At 52.2% G+C, this 18,496-nt stretch overlaps 1 protein-coding gene across 1 annotated transcript; it reads left to right on the top strand.

The window, feature by feature from the left end:
- The first annotated feature begins 906 nt into the window (after positions 1–906).
- C4H2orf81 (chromosome 4 C2orf81 homolog) lies at positions 907–17,732 on the top strand. The gene is made up of 4 exons (XM_038745717.1): positions 907–955; positions 13,440–13,664; positions 15,207–15,434; positions 16,845–17,732. Exons 1-4 carry the CDS (start codon positions 947–949, stop codon positions 17,730–17,732), a joined length of 1,350 nt encoding a protein of 449 aa, XP_038601645.1. The 5' UTR covers positions 907–946.
- Positions 17,733–18,496: the final 764 nt, after the last annotated feature.

Genomic DNA, 18,496 nt, shown 5'->3' with positions numbered 1-18,496 from the left:
CCATGGAAACCACGCACGCATGTGACGTCACCGCGCTGCCCCGGCCCCTCGCCCTCCCCCTCCCCGGAGCCCCTGCGCCTGCGCATGGGGCCCTCGCTCCCTCCCCGCGCCTGCGCGTTGGGCCCCCGCTCCCTCGCCGCGTGGGAGGCCGGAACCTCCGCGCCTGCGCGTTCGGGCCTCGGGCCGGAGCCCCCGCGCCTGCGCGTTTGGCCCTCGCTCCCTCCCCGCTTCGAAGCTCTCGCGCCTGAGCGTTCGGCCCTCGGGCCGGAGCCCTCGCGCCTGCGCGTTCGGCCCTCGCTCCCTTCCCGCGCCTGCGCGTTTGGCCCTCGCTCCCTCCTCGCCTCGGAGCCCCCGCGCCTGCGCGTTCGGCCCTCGGGCCGGAGCCCTCGCGCCTGCGCGTTGGGCCCGGGCTCCCTCCCCGCTTCGGAGCTCCCGCGCCTGCGCGTTGGGCCCTCGCTCCCTTCCTGCGCCTGCGCGTTGGGCCCTCGCTCCCTCTCCTCGGAGCCCTCGCGCCTGCGCATTCGGCCCTCGCTCCCTCCCCGCCTCGGAGCCCCCGCGCCTGCGCGTTCGGGCTTCGGGCCGGAGGCCCCCGCGCCTGCGCACTGGGCGCTCGCTCCCTCCCCGCGCCTGCGCGTTGGGCCCCCGCTCCCTCGCCGCCTGCGAGGCCGGAGCCTCCGCGCCTGCGCGTTGGGGCCTCGTCCCCTCCCCGCCTGGGAGCCCCCGCGCCTGCGCATTGGGGCCCGGCGGCTTCCGTTGCCGTGGGAACAGCGGCTTCCGTTGCCATGGGAACGGAGAGCATCGTCCGGCGTGACGGGAGCGGGGGGCGGCTCTGGCGCACGAGGGATCGGTGAGCGGGGACCCCCGGGGTCAAGGGTCAAGGGTCAAGGCGGGGTTAGCGCCGGGGTCAAGGGGAAGAGCCCGGCGCTGGCTGGAGACCCACGAGTCCATGCAGCGGGTCAGTGGCGGGGGGGGTCACTGGGGGGTCAGAGGGCGTGACCCCGGGACGGGGGGGTCAATGTCGAGGCCTCAGGCCCAGCAGTCCTGGGGTTGAGGACTTGGAGGGGCCTGGAGATGATGATAATGATGATGATGATGGCATTTGTTAAGCGTTCACTATAATAACAATAATAATAATAATAATAATGGCATTTGTGAAGCGCTTACTATGCGCCAAGCACCGTTCTAAGCGCTGGAGGAGATACAAGGCTATCAGGTTGCCCCACGGGGGGCTCATAGTCTTCATCCCCATTTTATAGATGAGGGAACTGAGGCACAGTGAACAATAATAACAATAATGATGGTTTTGGTTAAGCGCTTACAGTGCACCAAGCACTGTTCTAAGCGCTGGCGGGGGATACAAGGTGATCGGGTTGTCCCACGTGGGGCTCGCAGTCTTCATCCCCATTTTACAAATGAGGGAACTGAGGCACAGAGAATAATCATAACAATAATGATGGTTTTGGTTAAGCGCTTACTATGCACCAAGCACTGTTCTAAGCGCTGGTGGGGGACATAAGGTGATCAGGTTGTCCCACGTGGGGCTCGCAGTCTTCATCCCCATTTTACAAATGAGGGAACTGAGGCACAGAGAATAATCATAACAATAATGATGGTTTTGGTTAAGCGCTTACTATGCACCAAGCACTGTTCTAAGCGCTGGTGGGGGACATAAGGTGATCAGGTTGTCCCACGTGGGGCTCGCAGTCTTCATCCCCATTTTACAGATGAGGGAACTGAGGCACAGAGACTAATAATAACAATAATGATGGTTTGGGTTAAGCACTTACTATGCACCAAGCACTGTTCTAAGCGCTGGCGGGGGACATAAGGTGGTCAGGTTGTCCCACGTGGGGCTCGCAGTCTTCATCCCCATTTTACAGATGAGGGAACTGAGGGACAGAGAACAATAATAACAATAGTGATGGTTTTGGTTAAGCGCTTACTATGCGCCAAGCACTGTTCTAAGCGCCGGGGGAGATACAAGGCTATCAGGTTGTCCCCCGTGGGGCTCACTGTCTTCATCTCCACTTTACAGATGAGGGAACTGAGGCCCAGAGAAGAATAATAACAATAATGATGGCTTTTGTTAAATGCTTACTATGCGCCAAGCACTGGGGGAGATACAAGGCTATCAGGTTGTCCCACGTGAGGGTCGCAGTCTTCATCCCCCATTTTACAGATGAGGGAACTGAGGCCCAGAGAAGAATAATAACAATAATGATGGCTTTTGTTAAATGCTTACTATGCGCCAAGCACTGGGGGAGATACAAGGCTATCAGGTTGTCCCACGTGAGGGTCACAGTCTTCATCCCCCATTTTACAGATGAGGGAACTGAGGCCCAGAGAATAATAATAAGAATAATGATGACTTTTGTTAAGCGCTTACTACGCGCCAAGCACTGTTCTAAGCGCGGGGGGAGATACAGGGCTATCAGGTTGGCCCCCCGTGGGGCTCGTAGTCTTCATCCCCTGTTGCCGCCCGCCTCCACGCGTCCGGCGCAGCGGGGAGACGGGCACTCGCAATGGAAGAACGCGGGCCAGGCGAGTCTCAAGGTGGACAAGGAGACTGTTCATTCGGCACACCGTGGAGGATTTTATACATGAGGAGCCTCGACGGAGTCAGGGGACAAGCGGGTGACCGCAAGCGGATCAGCAAGGCTGAGTTTGTCAGCAAGACTGAATTAATTGGCAAGATTGAGCTCATCACCAAGGCTAAGCTTATCAGCAAGGCTGAACTCATGCCTCGATCCGCGCGTTCCCATTCTCGGAACGGCGTCCAGTTATTCATCTGGCAGCCCGACTTCCTTCATTGCTCCTTGTCGGTCTCCCTGTGAGCACAGGAGGCCCGGTGGCCCGGCTTACTACCTAGGCCCGGATGTCAGGTCTGCCGCAATCCCCATTTTACAGATGAGGGAGCTGAGGCACGGAGAATAATCATAACGATAATGATGGTTTTGGTTAAGCGCTTACTGTGTGCCAAGTGAGGCACAGAGAATAATAATAATAACAATAATGATGGTTTTGGTTAAGCGCTTACTATGCGCCGAGCGCTGTTCTAAGCGCCGGGGGAGATACAAGGCTATCAGGTTGTCCCACAGGGGGCTCACAGTCTTCATCCCCATTTTACAGATGAGGGAACTGAGGCACGGAGAATAATCATAACAATAATGATGGTTTTGGTTAAGCGCTTACTATGCGCCGAGCGCTGTTCTAAGCGCCGGGGGAGATACAAGGCTATCGGGTTGTCCCACAGGGGGCTCACAGTCTTCATCCCCATTTTACAGATGAGGGAACTGAGGCACGGAGAATAATCATAACGATAATGATGGTTTTGGTTAAGCGCTTACCATGTGCCAAGTGAGGCATAGAGAATAATAATAATAACAATAATGATGGTTTTGGTTAAGCGCTTACTATGCGCCGAGCGCTGTTCTAAGCGCCGGGGGAGATACAAGGCTATCGGGTTGTCCCACAGGGGGCTCACAGTCTTCATCCCCATTTTACAGATGAGGGAACTGAGGCACGGAGAATAATCATAACGATAATGATGGTTTTGGTTAAGCGCTTACCATGTGCCAAGTGAGGCATAGAGAATAATAATAATAACAATAATGATGGTTTTGGTTAAGCGCTTACTATGCGCCGAGCGCTGTTCTAAGCGCCGGGGGAGATACAAGGCTATCGGGTTGTCCCACAGGGGGCTCACAGTCTTCATCCCCATTTTACAGATGAGGGAACTGAGGCACGGAGAATAATCATAACGATAATGATGGTTTTGGTTAAGCGCTTACCATGTGCCAAGTGAGGCATAGAGAATAATAATAATAACAATAATGATGGTTTTGGTTAAGCGCTTACTATGCGCCGAGCGCTGTTCTAAGCGCCGGGGGAGATACAAGGCTATCGGGTTGTCCCACAGGGGGCTCACAGTCTTCATCCCCATTTTACAGATGAGGGAACTGAGGCACGGAGAATAATCATAACAATAATGATGGTTTTGGTTAAGCGCTTACTATGTGCCAAGTGAGGCACAGAGAATAATAATAATAACAATAATGATGGCTTTGGTTAAGCGCTTACTACGCGCCGAGCGCTGTTCTAAGTGCCGGGGGAGATACAAGGCTATCGGGTTGTCCCCCGTGGGGCTCATAGTCTTCATCCCCGTTTTACAGATGAGGGAACTGAGGTACAGAGAATAATCATAACAATAATGATGGTTTTGGTTAAGCGCTTACCATGTGCCAAGTGAGGCACAGAGAATAATAATAATAACAATAATGATGGCTTTTGTTAAGCGCTTACTGTGTGCCAAGCGCTGTTCTAAGCGCCGGGGGAGATACAAGGCTATCAGGTTGTCCCACAGGGGGCTCACAGTCTTCATCCCCATTTTACAGATGAGGGAACTGAGGTACAGAGAATAATAATAACAATAATGATGGCTTTTGTTAAGCGCTTACTATGTGCCAAGTGAGGCACAGAGAATAATAATAATAACAATAATGATGGCTTTTGTTAAGCGCTTACTATGCGCCAAGCACTGTTCTAAGTGCCGGGGGAGATACAAGGCTATCAGGTTGTCCCCCGTGGGGCTCATAGTCTTCATCCCCGTTTTACAGATGAGGAAACTGAGGTACAGAGAATAATAATAACAATAATGATGGTTTTGGTTAAGCGCTTACCATGTGCCAAGTGAGGCATAGAGAATAATAATAATAACAATAATGATGGTTTTGGTTAAGCGCTTACTATGCGCCGAGCGCTGTTCTAAGCGCCGGGGGAGATACAAGGCTATCGGGTTGTCCCACAGGGGGCTCACAGTCTTCATCCCCATTTTACAGATGAGGGAACTGAGGTACGGAGAATAATAATAACAATAATGATGGCTTTTGTTAAGCACTTACTATGTGCCAAGTGAGGCACAGAGAATAATAATAATAACAATAATGATGGCTTTGGTTAAGCGCTTACTACGCGCCGAGCGCTGTTCTAAGTGCCGGGGGAGATACAAGGCTATCGGGTTGTCCCCCGTGGGGCTCATAGTCTTCATCCCCGTTTTACAGATGAGGGAACTGAGGTACAGAGAATAATAATAACAATAATGATGGCTTTTGTTAAGCGCTTACTATGTGCCAAGTGAGGCACAGAGAATAATAATAATAACAATAATGATGGCTTTTGTTAAGCGCTTACTATGCGCCAAGCACTGTTCTAAGTGCCGGGGGAGATACAAGGCTATCGGGTTGTCCCCCGTGGGGCTCATAGTCTTCACCCCCGTTTTACAGATGAGGGAACTGAGGCACGGAGAATAATCATAACAATAATGATGGTTTTGGTTAAGCGCTTACTATGTGCCAAGTGAGGCACAGAGAATAATAATAATAACAATAATGATGGCTTTTGTTAAGCGCTTACTATGTGCCAAGCACTGTTCTAAGCACTGGCGGGGGATAAAAGGTGATCAGGTTGTCCCACGTGGGGCTCGCAGTCTTCATCCCCATTTTACAGATGAGGGAACTGAGGTACAGAGAATAATGATAACAATAATGATGGCTTTTGTTAAGTGCTTACTATGTGCCAAGCACTGTTCTAAGCGCTGGGTGAGATACAAGGCTATCAGGTTGTCCCCCGTGGGGCTCATAGTCTTCATCCCCATTTTACAGATGAGGGAACTGAGGCACAGAGAATAATAATAACAGTAATGATGGCTTTTGTTAAGCGCTTACTATGTGCCAAGCACTGTTCTAAGCGCTGGCGGGGGATAAAAGGTGATCAGGTTGTCCCACGTGGGGCTCGCAGTCTTCATCCCCGTTTTACAGATGAGGAAACTGAGGTACAGAGAATAATGATAACAATAATGATGGCTTTTGTTAAATGCTTACTATGCGCCAAGCACTGGGGGAGATACAAGGCTATCAGGTTGTCCCATGAGGGGCTCACAGTCTTCATCCCCACTTTACAGATGAGGGAACTGAGGCACAGAGAATAATAATAACAATAATGATGGTTTTGGTTAAGCGTTTACTATGCGCCAAGCACTGTTCTAAGTGCCGGGGGAGATACAAGGCTATCAGGTTGTCCCCCGTGGGGCTCACAGTCTTCATCCCCGTTTTACAGATGAGGAAACTGAGGTACAGAGAATAATGATAACAATAATGATGGCTTTTGTTAAATGCTTACTATGCGCCAAGCACTGGGGGAGATACAAGGCTATCAGGTTGTCCCATGAGGGGCTCACAGTCTTCATCCCCACTTTACAGATGAGGGAACTGAGGCACAGAGAATAATAATAACAGTAATGATGGTTTTGGTTAAGCGCTTACTATGCGCCAAGCACTGTTCTAAGCGCTGGCAGGGGATAAAAGGTGATCAGGTTGTCCCACGTGGGGCTCGCAGTCTTCATCCCCATTTTCCAGATGAGGGAACTGAGGCACAGAGAATAATAATAACAATAATGATGGTTGCGGTTAAGCGCTTACTATGCGCCAAGCACTGTTCTAAGCGCTGGCGGGGGACACAAGGTGATCGGGTTGTCCCACGTGGGGCTCGCAGTCTTCATCCCCATTTTACAGATGAGGGAACTGAGGTACAGAGAATAATAATAACAATAATGATGGCTTTTGTTAAGCGCTTACTATGTGCCAAGCACTGTTCTAAGCGCTGGCGGGGGATACAAGGTGATCAGGTTGTCCCACGGGGGGCTCACAGTCTTCATCCCCACTTTACAGGTGAGGTCATTGAGGCCCAGAGAATAATAATAATGATAATGATGGGTTTTGTTCATTCATTCATTCATTCATTCATTCATTCCATTGTATTTATTGAGCGCTTACTGTGTGCAGAGCACTGTACTAAGCGCTTGGGAAGTCCAAGTGGGCAACAGATAGAGACGGTCCCTACCCAACAATGGGCTCACAGTCTAGAAGGGGGAGACAGACAACAAAACAAAATGTGGACAGGTGTCAAGTCATCAGAATAAATAGAAATAAAGGTGGATGCTTACTATATGCCGAGCACTGTTCTGAGCGCTGGGGTAGATATAAGGTGATCAGATTGTCCCACGTGGGGCTCACAGTCTTCATCCCCATTTTACAGATGAGGTCACTGAGGCCCAGAGAAGAATAAAAATGATAATGATGGTTTTTGTTAGGCGCTTACTATGTGCCGAGCACTGCTCTAAGCACTGGGGTAGATACAAGGTCATCTGGTTGTCCCGTGTGGGGCTCGCAGTCTTAATCCCCACTTTACAGATGAGGTAACTGAGGCCCAGAGAAGTTAAGTGACTTGCCCAAGGTCACACAGCTGACCAGTGGTAGAGCCGGGATTAGAACCTATGACCGTCCTCTTTCCACTAAGCTATACTTTCTCCCTTAATAAATAATAAATAAATAATACATTTATAATTTAAATAATAATTTATAATAAATAAATCCAATTTATTGAGCGCTTCCTATACTTTCTCCCTTAATAAATAATAAATAAATAATAGATTCATAATTTAAATGATAATTTATAATAAATAAATCCAATTTATTGAGCGCTTCCTGTACTTTCTCCCTTAATAAATTATAAATAAATAATACATTTATAATTTAAATAATAATTTATAATAAATAAATCCAATTTATTGAGCGCTTCCTGTGACGCAATAAACAGACACATTTCCTGCCCACAGCGAGCTTACATTCTAGTCTGGTACTTGTTAAGCGCTTACTGTGTGCCAAGCACTGTTCTAGACTGTGAGCCCGTTGTTGGGTGGGGACTGTCTCTAGCTGTTGCCGAATGGTACTTTCCAAGCGCTTAGTACAGTGCTCTGCACACAATGAGTACTCAAGAAATTCATTCATTCATTCAATCGTATTTATTGAGCGCTTACTGTGTGCAGAGCACTGTACTAAGTGCTTGGGAAATACAAATTGGCAACGTATAGAGACAGTCCCCTACCCAACAGTGGGCTCACAGTCTAGAAGGGGGAGACAGAGAACAAAACAAAACATATTAACAAAATAAAATAAATAGAATAAATACAAACAAATAAAATAAATAAATAAATAGAGTAATAAAGTATGAATAGAGTAATAGAGACCTCTGCTACATCATATTCTGCAGGCTTCATTATTATTATTATGGTGTTTGTTAAAGCGCTCAGTATTTGCCAAGCACTGTTCTAAGCATTGGGGTAGATCATCATCATCATCATCAATCGTATTTATTGAGCGCTTACTATGTGCAGAGCACTGGACTAAGCGCTTGGGAAGTACAAATTGGCAACATATAGAGACCGTCCCTACCCAACAGTGGGCTCACAGTCTAAAAGGGGGAGACGGAGAAGAAAACCAAACATACTAACAAAATAAAATAAATAGAATGAGCCCACTGTTGGGTAGGGACTGTCTCTATATGTTGCCAATTTGTACTTCCCAAGCGCTTAGGACAGTGCTCTGCACACAATAAGCGCTCAATAAATACGATTGATGATATGTACAAGTAAAATAAATAAATAGAGTAATAAATATGTACAAACATATATACATATATACAGGCGCTGTGGGGAGGGGAAGGAGGTAAGATGGGGGGATGGAGAGGGGGACGAGGGGGAGAGGAAGGAAGGGGCTCAGTCTGGGAAGGCCTCCTGGAGGAGGTGAGCTCTCAGCAGGGCCTCGAAGGGAGGAAGAGCGATATCAAGCGCTTAGTACAGTACTGTGCACCCAGTAAGCGCTCAATAAATATGATGGAGTGAATACAAGGTAATCAGGTTGTACGCCGTCCCTGTCTCACGTGGGGCTTACAGTCTCAGTCCCCATTTTGCAGAAGAGGGAACTGAGGCGGCGCAGAGAAGTTAAGCGACTTGCCCAAGGCCACAGAGCGGGCAAGTGGCGGAGGCGGGATTAGAATCCACGACCTCTGACTCCCCAGGCTGTGCTGGAGACCTAATCGTCTTCCTCAGTGAGCTCTCTGCTCACACCTCTCCCTGCTTTCAAAACCTCCAAAGGCCATCCATTTCCCTTTGAGTCAAGTGAAGCTCCCGGCTGTGAACCTCAAAGCTCTCCACCATCATCATCATCATCATCAATCGTATTTATTGAGCGCATACTATGTGCGGAACACTGTACTAAGCGCTTGGGAAGTACAAATTGTTCTTAGACCGTGAGCCCACTGTTGGGCAGGGACCGTCTCTCTATGTTGCCAATTTGTACTTCCCAAGCGCTTAGTCCAGTGCTCTGCACATAGTAAGCGCTCAATAAATAGGATTGATGATGATGATGATGATTGCGCGCTTACTGTGTGCACAGTACTGTACTAAGCGCTTGATATCTACCCCAATGCTTAGAACAGTGCTTGGCAAATAGTGAGCGCTTTAACAAACACCATAATAATAATAATGAAGTCTGCAGAATGTGATGTAGCAGAGGTCTCTATTACTCTATTTATACTTTATTACTCTATTTTATTTGTATGTATTTATTCTATTTATTTAATTTTGTTAATATGTTTTGTTTTGTTCTCTGTCTCCCCCTTTTAGACTGTGAGCCCACTGTTGGGTAGGGACCGTCTCTCTATGTTGCCAATTTGTACTTCCCCAGCGCTTAGTCCAGTGCTCTGCACATAGTAAGCGCTCAATAAATAGGATTGATGATGATGATGATGATTGCGCGCTTACTGTGTGCACAGTACTGTACTAAGCGCTTGATATCTACCCCAATGCTTAGAACAGTGCTTGGCAAATAGTGAGCGCTTTAACAAACACCATAATAATAATAATGAAGTCTGCAGAATGTGATGTAGCAGAGGTCTCTATTACTCTATTTATACTTTATTACTCTATTTTATTTGTATGTATTTATTCTATTTATTTAATTTTGTTAATATGTTTTGTTTTGTTCTCTGTCTCCCCCTTTTAGACTGTGAGCCCACCATTGGGCAGGGACCGTCTCTCTATGTTGCCAATTTGTACTTCCCCAGCGCTTAGTCCAGTGCTCTGCACATAGTAAGCGCTCAATAAATGCGATTGACGATGATGATGATGATTGAGCGCTTACTGTGTGCACAGTACTGTACTAAGCACTTGATATCTACCCCAATGCTTTGAACAGTGCTTGGCAAATAGTAAGCGCTTTAACAAACACCATAATAATAATAATGAAGTCTGCAGAATGTGATGTAGCAGAGGTCTCTATTACTCTATTTATACTTTATTACTCTATTTATTTTATTTGTATGTATTTATTCTATTTATTTAATTTTGTTAATATGTTTTGTTTTGTTCTCTGTCTCCCCCTTTTCGACTGTGAGCCCACTGTTGGGCAGGGACTGTCTCTATATGTTGCCAATTTGTACTTCCCCAGCGCTTAGTCCAGTGCTCTGCACATAGCAAGCGCTCAATAAATACGATTGATGATGATGATGATGATTGAGCGCTTACTGTGTGCACAGTACCTTACTAAGCGCTTGATATCTACCCCAATGCTTAGAACAGTGCTTGGCAAATAGTGAGCGCTTTAACAAACACCATAATAATAATAATGAAGTCTGCAGAATGTGATGTAGCAGAGGTCTCTATTACTCTATTTATACTTTATTACTCTATTTATTTTATTTTGTTAATATGTTTTGTTTTGTTCTCTGTCTCCCCCTTTTAGACTGTGAGCCCACTGTTGGGCAGGGACCGTCTCTCTATGTTGCCAATTTGTACTTCCCCAGCGCTTAGTCCAGTGCTCTGCACATAGTAAGCGCTCAATAAATACGACTGATGATGATGATGATGACTGCCCTCTGTCACCCTGAGCAATCTGTCAACCGACGGTCCCCGTCACCCCAGCCCATGCTCTGCGCTCTTCCCTTTTCCTTCCGTGGCCTTCGGCTCCTTCCCCAAGTCTTCCCTCTCCCTTCCGAAGGGGTCGTAGCTCTCCGTAGCTTCAAAACCCTTCAAAAATCCCGCAACTCCAGTGGTCGTCATCATCATCAGTCGTATTTATTGAGCGCTTACTGTGTGCAGAGCACTGGACTAAGCGCTTGGGAAGTCCAAATTGGCAACATATAAAGACAGTCCCTACCCAACAGTGGGCTCACAGTCTAGTCATTCCCTCAATAATTTTCTTCCCTCTAGGCGTTATCGCCGCAGCACCTGTGCACTCCCATCCACACACATAGCAATGTAGGCATTCTCCTTAAACACTTATTTATTCACTTACTGAATTTCCTTTCTTTTATTCCTCAAATCCATCAACAAATGGGTGTCAATCGCCTCCATTGCAGAACAAACTCCTTGAAGGCCGAGACTGTGTCTTATCTCTATTGTACGTTCCCAGGCGCTTAGTACAGTGCTCTGGAACCAGTAGGTACTCTGTGAATATTGAAGTTTATCGGCCGTTTTTCAATCCACTTGGTTAGCTTTACAAGGTCTTTGTGCAATTTATCTTCATTTTTATGGTACTTCACTAGCCGGAAGAGCTGATCCTCAGTGGCTGGGCTTGTAAATCCTGAAGGGATCAACGACGCGGCTGCAGGCAGTCACCATCATCATCATCAATCGTATTTATTGAGCGCTTACTATGTGCAGAGCACTGTACTAAGCGCTTGGGAAGTACAAATTGGCAACATCTAGAGACAGTCCCTACCCAACAGTGGGCTCACAGTCTAAAAGGGGGAGACAGAGAACAAACCAAACATACTAACAAAATAAAATAAATAGAATAGAGATGTACAAATAAAATAAATAAATAAATAAATAAATAGAGTAATAAATATATACATATATACAGTCTGTGTCACTGCTTAGTAAAATACAGAATATTTTAGGAAATATGGACTGCTTCCAAAGATCTGCCTCTGCTCGGAGGCTTGATTTAGCCGGTCAAGATAGTCTGTCCGTCATGCCAGAGAAAAGCCACTTAAAAACCTCAAGAAAAGTTCTTCTTAAAATTTGAAATAAGAAACCATTACTTTTTCCCCTTTGAGATTTTAAAAACAGACTCTTGTTTTTTGCCTCGTTATGCCTTCCCATGTGCTTAGGACAGCGCAGTAAATTTTCGGTAGGTGCTTCATAAAAACACTGGCTCTAAAACTGGGAATTTTTACAAGAAATATGATGGAATGAATAATAATAGCATTTGTTAAGCGCTTACTATGTGCAAAGCACTGTTCTAAGCGCTGGGGAGGTTACAGAGTGGTCAGATTGTCCCACGGGGGCTCACAGTCTTAATCCCCGTTTTACAGATGAGGGAACTGAGGCCCGGAGAATAATGATAGTAATGATGGTATTTGTTAAGCGCTTACTATGTGCCAAGCACTATCCTAAGCGCTGGGATAGATGCAAGGTAATCAGGTTGTCCCACGGGGGGGCTCACAGTCTTAATCCCCGTTTTACAGATGAGGGAACTGAGGCCCGGAGAATAATAATAATAATAATAATAATAATAATAATAATAATGATAATAATGGTATTTGTTAAGCGCTTACTATGTGCAAAGCACTATTCTAAGCACTGGGGGATACAAGGTGATCAGGTTGTCCCACGGGGGGCTCACAGTCTTAATCCCCATTTTACAGATGAGGGAACTGAGGCCCAGAGAATAATAATAATAATAATAATAATAATAATAATAATGGTATTTGTTAAGCGCTTACTATGTGCAAATCACTGTTCTAAGCACTGGGGGGATACAAGGTGATCAGGTTGTCCCACGGGGGGCTCACAGTCTTAATCCCCATTTTCCAGAGGAGGGAACTGAGGCCCAGAGAAGTGAAGTGACTTGCCCAAAGTCACCCAGCTGACAATTGGCAGAGCCGGGATTTGAACCCATGCCCTCTGCCTCCAAAGCCCGGGCCCTTTCCACTGAGCCACGCTGCTTCTCCAGTAACAATGACGGTATTTGTTAAGCGCTTACTGTGCGCCAAGCCCTGCTCTAAGCGCTGAGGTCGATACAGGGTCATCCGCTTGTCCCCTGTGGGGCTCACGGTCTCCACCCCCATCTTCCAGGTGAGGGGACTGAGGCCCAGAGAAGTTAAGCGGCTGGCCCAGGGTCACCCAGCAGACAGGCGGCGGGGCCGGGATTAGAACCCAGGTCCTCCGACCCCCCAACCTGGGCTCTTTCCACTAAGCCACGCTGCTTCTCGCGATGGATCGAATAGACGCGATCGAAGGAGACGGAGGTAGGCCCAGGCCCCACTGCTTCTCACGATGGATCGAATAGGCGCGATCGAATGCACCAGAGGTAGGCCCAGGCCCCAGCAGACAGGCGACGGGGCCGGGATTAGAACCCAGTTCCTCCGCCCCCTGAACCCTGGGCTCTTTCCACTGAGCCACGCTGCTTCTCACGATGGATCGAACAGACGCGATCGAACGCGACGGAGGTAGGCCCAGGCCCAGAGGGGTCCCACGCTCCTTTCCCGCCAAGCCATCGACGGCCTTTTGACGTTCCCTGCTCTCCTTTCTCCCCCAGAGGTTATCCCGGGACCGGATCGGGCAGAGCCGGTCCCGGGCGGAGAAGGGGCGGCCTCCCGTGGCCTCGGTGCCCCACGTGGACGTGGTCCCCGGCCGGCTGAGCGAAGCCGACTGGGTGGGCCTGGTGCAGAAGGAGGAAGGAGAGGATGCCGTGGGCGACCTGTTGGCCCAACTGCTCCATCGGGTCACCGAGGACGCCTTCCAGCTCTACCTCAGGCGCCAGGTAATCCCACTGCCCCCTCTCTCTGTCCCCCTCTTTCCCTTCCTCCCTGGCTTCCCCGGCTCTCTCCATCTTCCTCCCTCCTTCCCTGTCTGTCTCCCCCCCAGCTCATCTCCTTCTCCTCCCTTCGTCTCCCTCCCTCTCTGTCTCCCTATTTTTCTCTCCCTCCGTCTCCCACTCTCTCCCTCCATCTCCTTCCCTCCTTCCCTGTCTCCCCCCGCCCATCTCCCTCTCCCTCCCTCTCTGTCTCCTTCTTTCCATCTCCCTCCCTCCTTCTCTGTCTGTCTCCCTCTCTCCCTCCTTCCCTTTCTCCCTCCCTCTATCCCTGTCTCCCCCTGCCTGTCTCCCTCTCCTCCCTTCGTCTCCCTCCCTCTCTGTCACCTTCTTTCTCTCTCCCTCCGTCTCCCTCCATCTCCCTCCCTCCTTCACTGTCTGTCTCCTTCCTTCTCTGTCTGTCTCCCTCCCTCCCTGTCTCCCTCCCTCCTTCCTTGTCTCCCTCCCTCTATCCCTGTCTCCCCTCGCCCGTCTCCCTCTTCCTCCCTCTCTGTCACCTTCTTTCTCCCCCTCCCTGTCTCCCTCCATCTCCCTCCCTCCTTCCCTGTCTCCCTCTCTCCTTCCCTGTCTTTCCCTGGCCAGTCTCCCTCTCCTCCTTTCGTCTCCCTCCCTCTCTGTCTCCCTATTTTTCTCTCCCTCCCTGTCTCCCTCTCCCTCCCTCCATCTCTTTCCCTCCTTCCCAGTCTCCCTCCCTCCATCTCCCTCCCTCCCTCTCTCCCTCTGCCTCCTTCCCTGTCTCCCTCCTTCTATCCCTGTCTCCCCCCACCGTCTCCCTCTCTCTCCCTCTCTGTCTCCTTTCTCTCTCCCTCCGTCTCCCTCTCCCTCCCTCAGCCTACCCCCCTCCTCCCATTTCTCTCCCTCCATCCCTCTCTCCCTCCTATCTCCCTCTCCCTCCATCTCCCTCCCTCCCTGTCTCTCTCGCTCTTCCTCCCTGCCTCTCTCGCTCTCCCTCTTCCTGTCTCTCCCTCTCCCTCCCTGCCTTCCTCCCTATCTGTCTCTCTCTCCTTCTCTCCCTATTTGTCTCTCTCTCCCTCCGTCTCCCTCTCCCTCTCTCTCTACCTCCTTGCCTCCTTGTCTCCCTCCTTGTCTCCCTCCTTGTCTCTCTCTCTTCCTTCCTTCCTTCCTTCCTTCCTTCCTTCCTTCCTTCCTTCCTTCCTTCCTTCCTCACCCTCTCCCAATCCTCCATTTTTCTTATCGACGGGATCCGGCCTCCTCTGGCCCTCGACGGCCTTCAGGAGATGCCTCCCCAAATCCATCCGGGGATCCCTGTCCCGGCTCCCACCTCAGAGGCCGAGGAGATGACCCGGCGGGTGGGTTCGAGTTCTTCTTCCCAAGAGGGCGAGGGGGCTGCAGGGAAAGGGGGCTCTGCGGTGGGAGCGGGCCCCCTTCCTCCCTCCGTGGCGGGCAGCGGGGGATCGCCCAAGCCCCCGCGGTGACCCGGGCCGCTCGGGGCGAGCGGTCCGCCGCCTGCCCTCCTGCCTCCCTCTGCAGCGCGTCCCTTTCACGGTGAGCCAGGCGCAGGAGGCCCTGCTCCAGATGGTCGAGTGGCGCTTCCTGGCCCGGGACGAGGGGGAGACGGCCGCGCACGGCGGGGGGACACCCGCGCTGGGCCCCGGCTGGGAGGAGGACGAAGAGCCACGCACCTGTGCCACTGACGCCTGGGCCCAGGGCGCTGTGCCCGTCCTGGCTAGCCCTGGCACCCTCTCACCCCAGGACCAGGTATCCAGCCCATCACCCACAACCTCCTCATCCCTTCCGGCCACAACAGAGTCCAACTTTTCACTCGCACACACTCTCTCTTTCTCCCTCTGTCTCCATACCTCCTGACTCTGCCTCTACCTCGGTTTCTCTCTCTGGGTCTGTCTTTGTCTCTCTTTCTCTCTGACTCTCTGTCTCTCTGACTTTGTCTCCCTCTCTGTCTCTCTCTCCTAGTCTCGCTTCGTCTCTGTCTCTTTCTGTCTTGACTCCTGCTGCCTCTGTGTACCGGGCCCTCTGCCAGAGAGCTGGGGGAGGGTGAGAGGGGAGGCCGGCCTTTACCCTCTCGGGGCCGAGAGGCCGAGGTGGGGAAGACCCGACGGGGAGGCGTGTTGTGTTTGCTTGTCCGTCACCTATCGGACGCAGCCCCGTGCCTGGACGTCAGAGGGTCCGGGATCTCGTCCTGGCCCTGCCGCCCCTTATCTGCTGGGTGACCTTGGCAGGTCACCTGGCTTCTCTGGGCCCCTGGCAAGAAGAGGTTGAAAATCCATTCCCTCTCCTTCCTAGACTGTGAGTCCCGTGTGGGGCCTGTTGCTCTTGTGCCCAGCGCTCAGTACACGGCTTGGTCCATAGTAAGCGTGTCACCAATATCCCAATTATCACTGTTATCGTTCCCACCCTCGGGGAGTCGACAGTCTGACGAGGCAGACGCGACCAAGCAGTCCAACTGGGGCACGCTGTCCTTATTTTTTTTTTTAAAGTTATTTCTTAAGCGCTTATTCGGTGCCAGGCATTGTACTGAATGCTGGAGGAGATCATCATCATCAATCGTATTTATTGAGCGCTTACTATGTGCAGAGCACTGTACTAAGCGCTTGGGAAGTACAAATTGGCAACATATAGAGACAGTCCCTACCCAACAGTGGGATCACAGTCTCAAAATATATATGAGCCAGTGGGGTTGGACACAGTCCACGTCCCACTTGGGGCTCACGGGGCAGAGGAGGTAACTGAGGCCTGGCGATGCCAAGCGGTCGCACAGAGGACGATTTGCGGAGCCCTTCCGACTCCCAGGCTCCCAGAGAAGCAGCGTGGCTCAGTGGAAAGAGCCCGGGCTCGGGAGTCAGAGGTCACGGGTTCTAATCCCGGCTGCGCGACTTCGGGGAAGTCACTTCACTTCTCTGGGCCTCAGCTACCTCCTCTGTAAAATGGGGATTAAGACTCTGAGCCCCACGAGGGACAGCCTGATCAACATGTATCCCCCCCCCAGCGCTTAGAACAGTGCTTGGCACATAGTAAACGCTTAACAAACGCCATCATCGTCATCATCAGGCCTGGGCCCTGTCCGCTAGGCCGCACCGCTCCTCGGTTCCTTTCCCTCCGTCCCCGAGAGTGGACTCTCCCTGACCGTCCACCCGTCCCCTCTATCTCCAGGAGGCCAGGAGCGCGGCCGGCACGACCCCGCGGACCCCGGAGACCCCGGACTCGTGCCCGGCTTTCCGAGAGCCTCCCGAGACCCCCAGGAGCTCTCCCGTGTCGTCCGAGTCCGGCTCCGGGCCCGGCCCAGGCCCCAGCCCCCCGACGGCGCGAGCCCCCCGCTCCGGCGAGAGGGAGTCGGGCGGTCGGGCCCCCCGCGGCCTCGGGGTCCCGGCCCCGTCCCGGGACGCGCCCGCCGGCCCCTCCCGGCCGCAGCCCGGCCCCAGGCCGCCGGGCACGGCGGGACCCACCCTCAAATCTGGGGCCTTGCCTCGGCTGGACCCCGCCCGGCTCCCCCGCCACCTGCAGCGCCCGCTGGCCGAGGTCCTTGACCCCGACCTTGGGCGGCGGGGACCGGACAAGGGCCCGGGGCCGCCCGGCTCCCCCAAGACGGTCCCCTGCCGCCCCAGGGTCCCGAGGCCCGGCCCTGACGGGTCCCGGTCCAAGTGGCCGCAGGAAGTGGAGGAGCTGGCGGGGCTGCGGCGGGGGCCGAGGGCCGGGGGCCGGGGCCCGGGGCCCTCGGGGCCCTCGGGGCACGTGGCCGGAGCCGGCCCCGGGCCTCGCGTCCTGGCCTCCGACAGCCCGCTGCCCTGGAAGCCCAGCATCCTGCTGCAGTCTGTGGAGCTGGCCGACGGCGTGGCCGTCCGGGACCCCGCCACGGGGGCCAGCCGCGCCCGCCCGGCCCCGCTCGACGGGCCCGTGGGCCCCGACCCCCGCCTGCGGCCCGTGCGGCCCCTCGTCCCCCAGCCCCGCCTGGCCGTGGCCCGGCTCCTGGCCGGACCCCCGCCCCAAGTGTGGCCGCTGCCTCCGCTGGCCTTCCCCTACCAGCCCCTCGGACCCTCGTGACGACAGGACCCTCGCCCGCCGCCCCCTGCCATTTCGGTAATAAACCCGAGGCCGTTCGCCCGTCCAGGCCCGTGACCTCCGGTGCCACCCCCTCGGCCCACCCGGTCGCCCCCGGGGGGACAGGGTGGACCACCCGGCCAAAAAGTAGACAGCCTTCCCCGCCACGGGGGACCGTTCCTTCCGGTGGCTTCCCGGGGGGTGGAGGTGGGAGACCCCCGAGCAGCTTGGTGTAGCGGATGGAGCCCGAGCCTGGGCGTCAGAAGGTCGCGAGGTAGGGACGGTCCCTATTTGGCGCCGAACTCTCCTTTTCGAGCGCTCAGTACAGTGCTTTGCACACAGTAAGCGCTCAAGATACACGATCCCGGCTCCACCGCTCGTCTGCCGTGCGGCCTCGGGAAAGTCACTGCGCTTCTCCGGGCCTCAGTTCCCTCATCTCTAAAACGGGGATTAGTCATTCCATTCGTTCATTCAGTCGTATTTATCGAGGGCTTAGGGTTTGCAGAGCGCCGTACTAAGCGCTCGGGAAGTACAAGTCGGTAACAGATAGAGCCGGTCCCTACCCGATTCTCTATTTCATTCCCTCTCATCTCACCTGGTAACCTCCCCAGCGCTTAGATCAGTGCTTTGCCCATAGTAAGCGCTTAATAAATGCCATTATTATTATTATTATTATTATTTTTATGATGGGCTCACAGCCTAGAGGACTGTCTAGAGGACAGTCTAGAGCCCCAAGAGGGACAGGGACTGCATCCAACCCGATTTGC

Source organism: Tachyglossus aculeatus, chromosome 4 (genome assembly GCF_015852505.1).
Source record: "Tachyglossus aculeatus isolate mTacAcu1 chromosome 4, mTacAcu1.pri, whole genome shotgun sequence".
Lineage (NCBI taxonomy): Eukaryota > Metazoa > Chordata > Mammalia > Monotremata > Tachyglossidae > Tachyglossus > Tachyglossus aculeatus.
Note: the sequence above shows the minus strand (reverse complement) of the source record. Positions and strands in the feature narration are given on the sequence as shown.

Coding starts and splice junctions, on each gene's coding strand:
- C4H2orf81 (XM_038745717.1), top strand. Junction 13,665..15,206: donor AGCTCTACCTCAGGCGCCAG/GTAATCCCACTG, acceptor CTCCCTCTGCAG/CGCGTCCCTTTCACGGTGAG. Junction 15,435..16,844: donor CCCTCTCACCCCAGGACCAG/GTATCCAGCCCA, acceptor CTCTATCTCCAG/GAGGCCAGGAGCGCGGCCGG.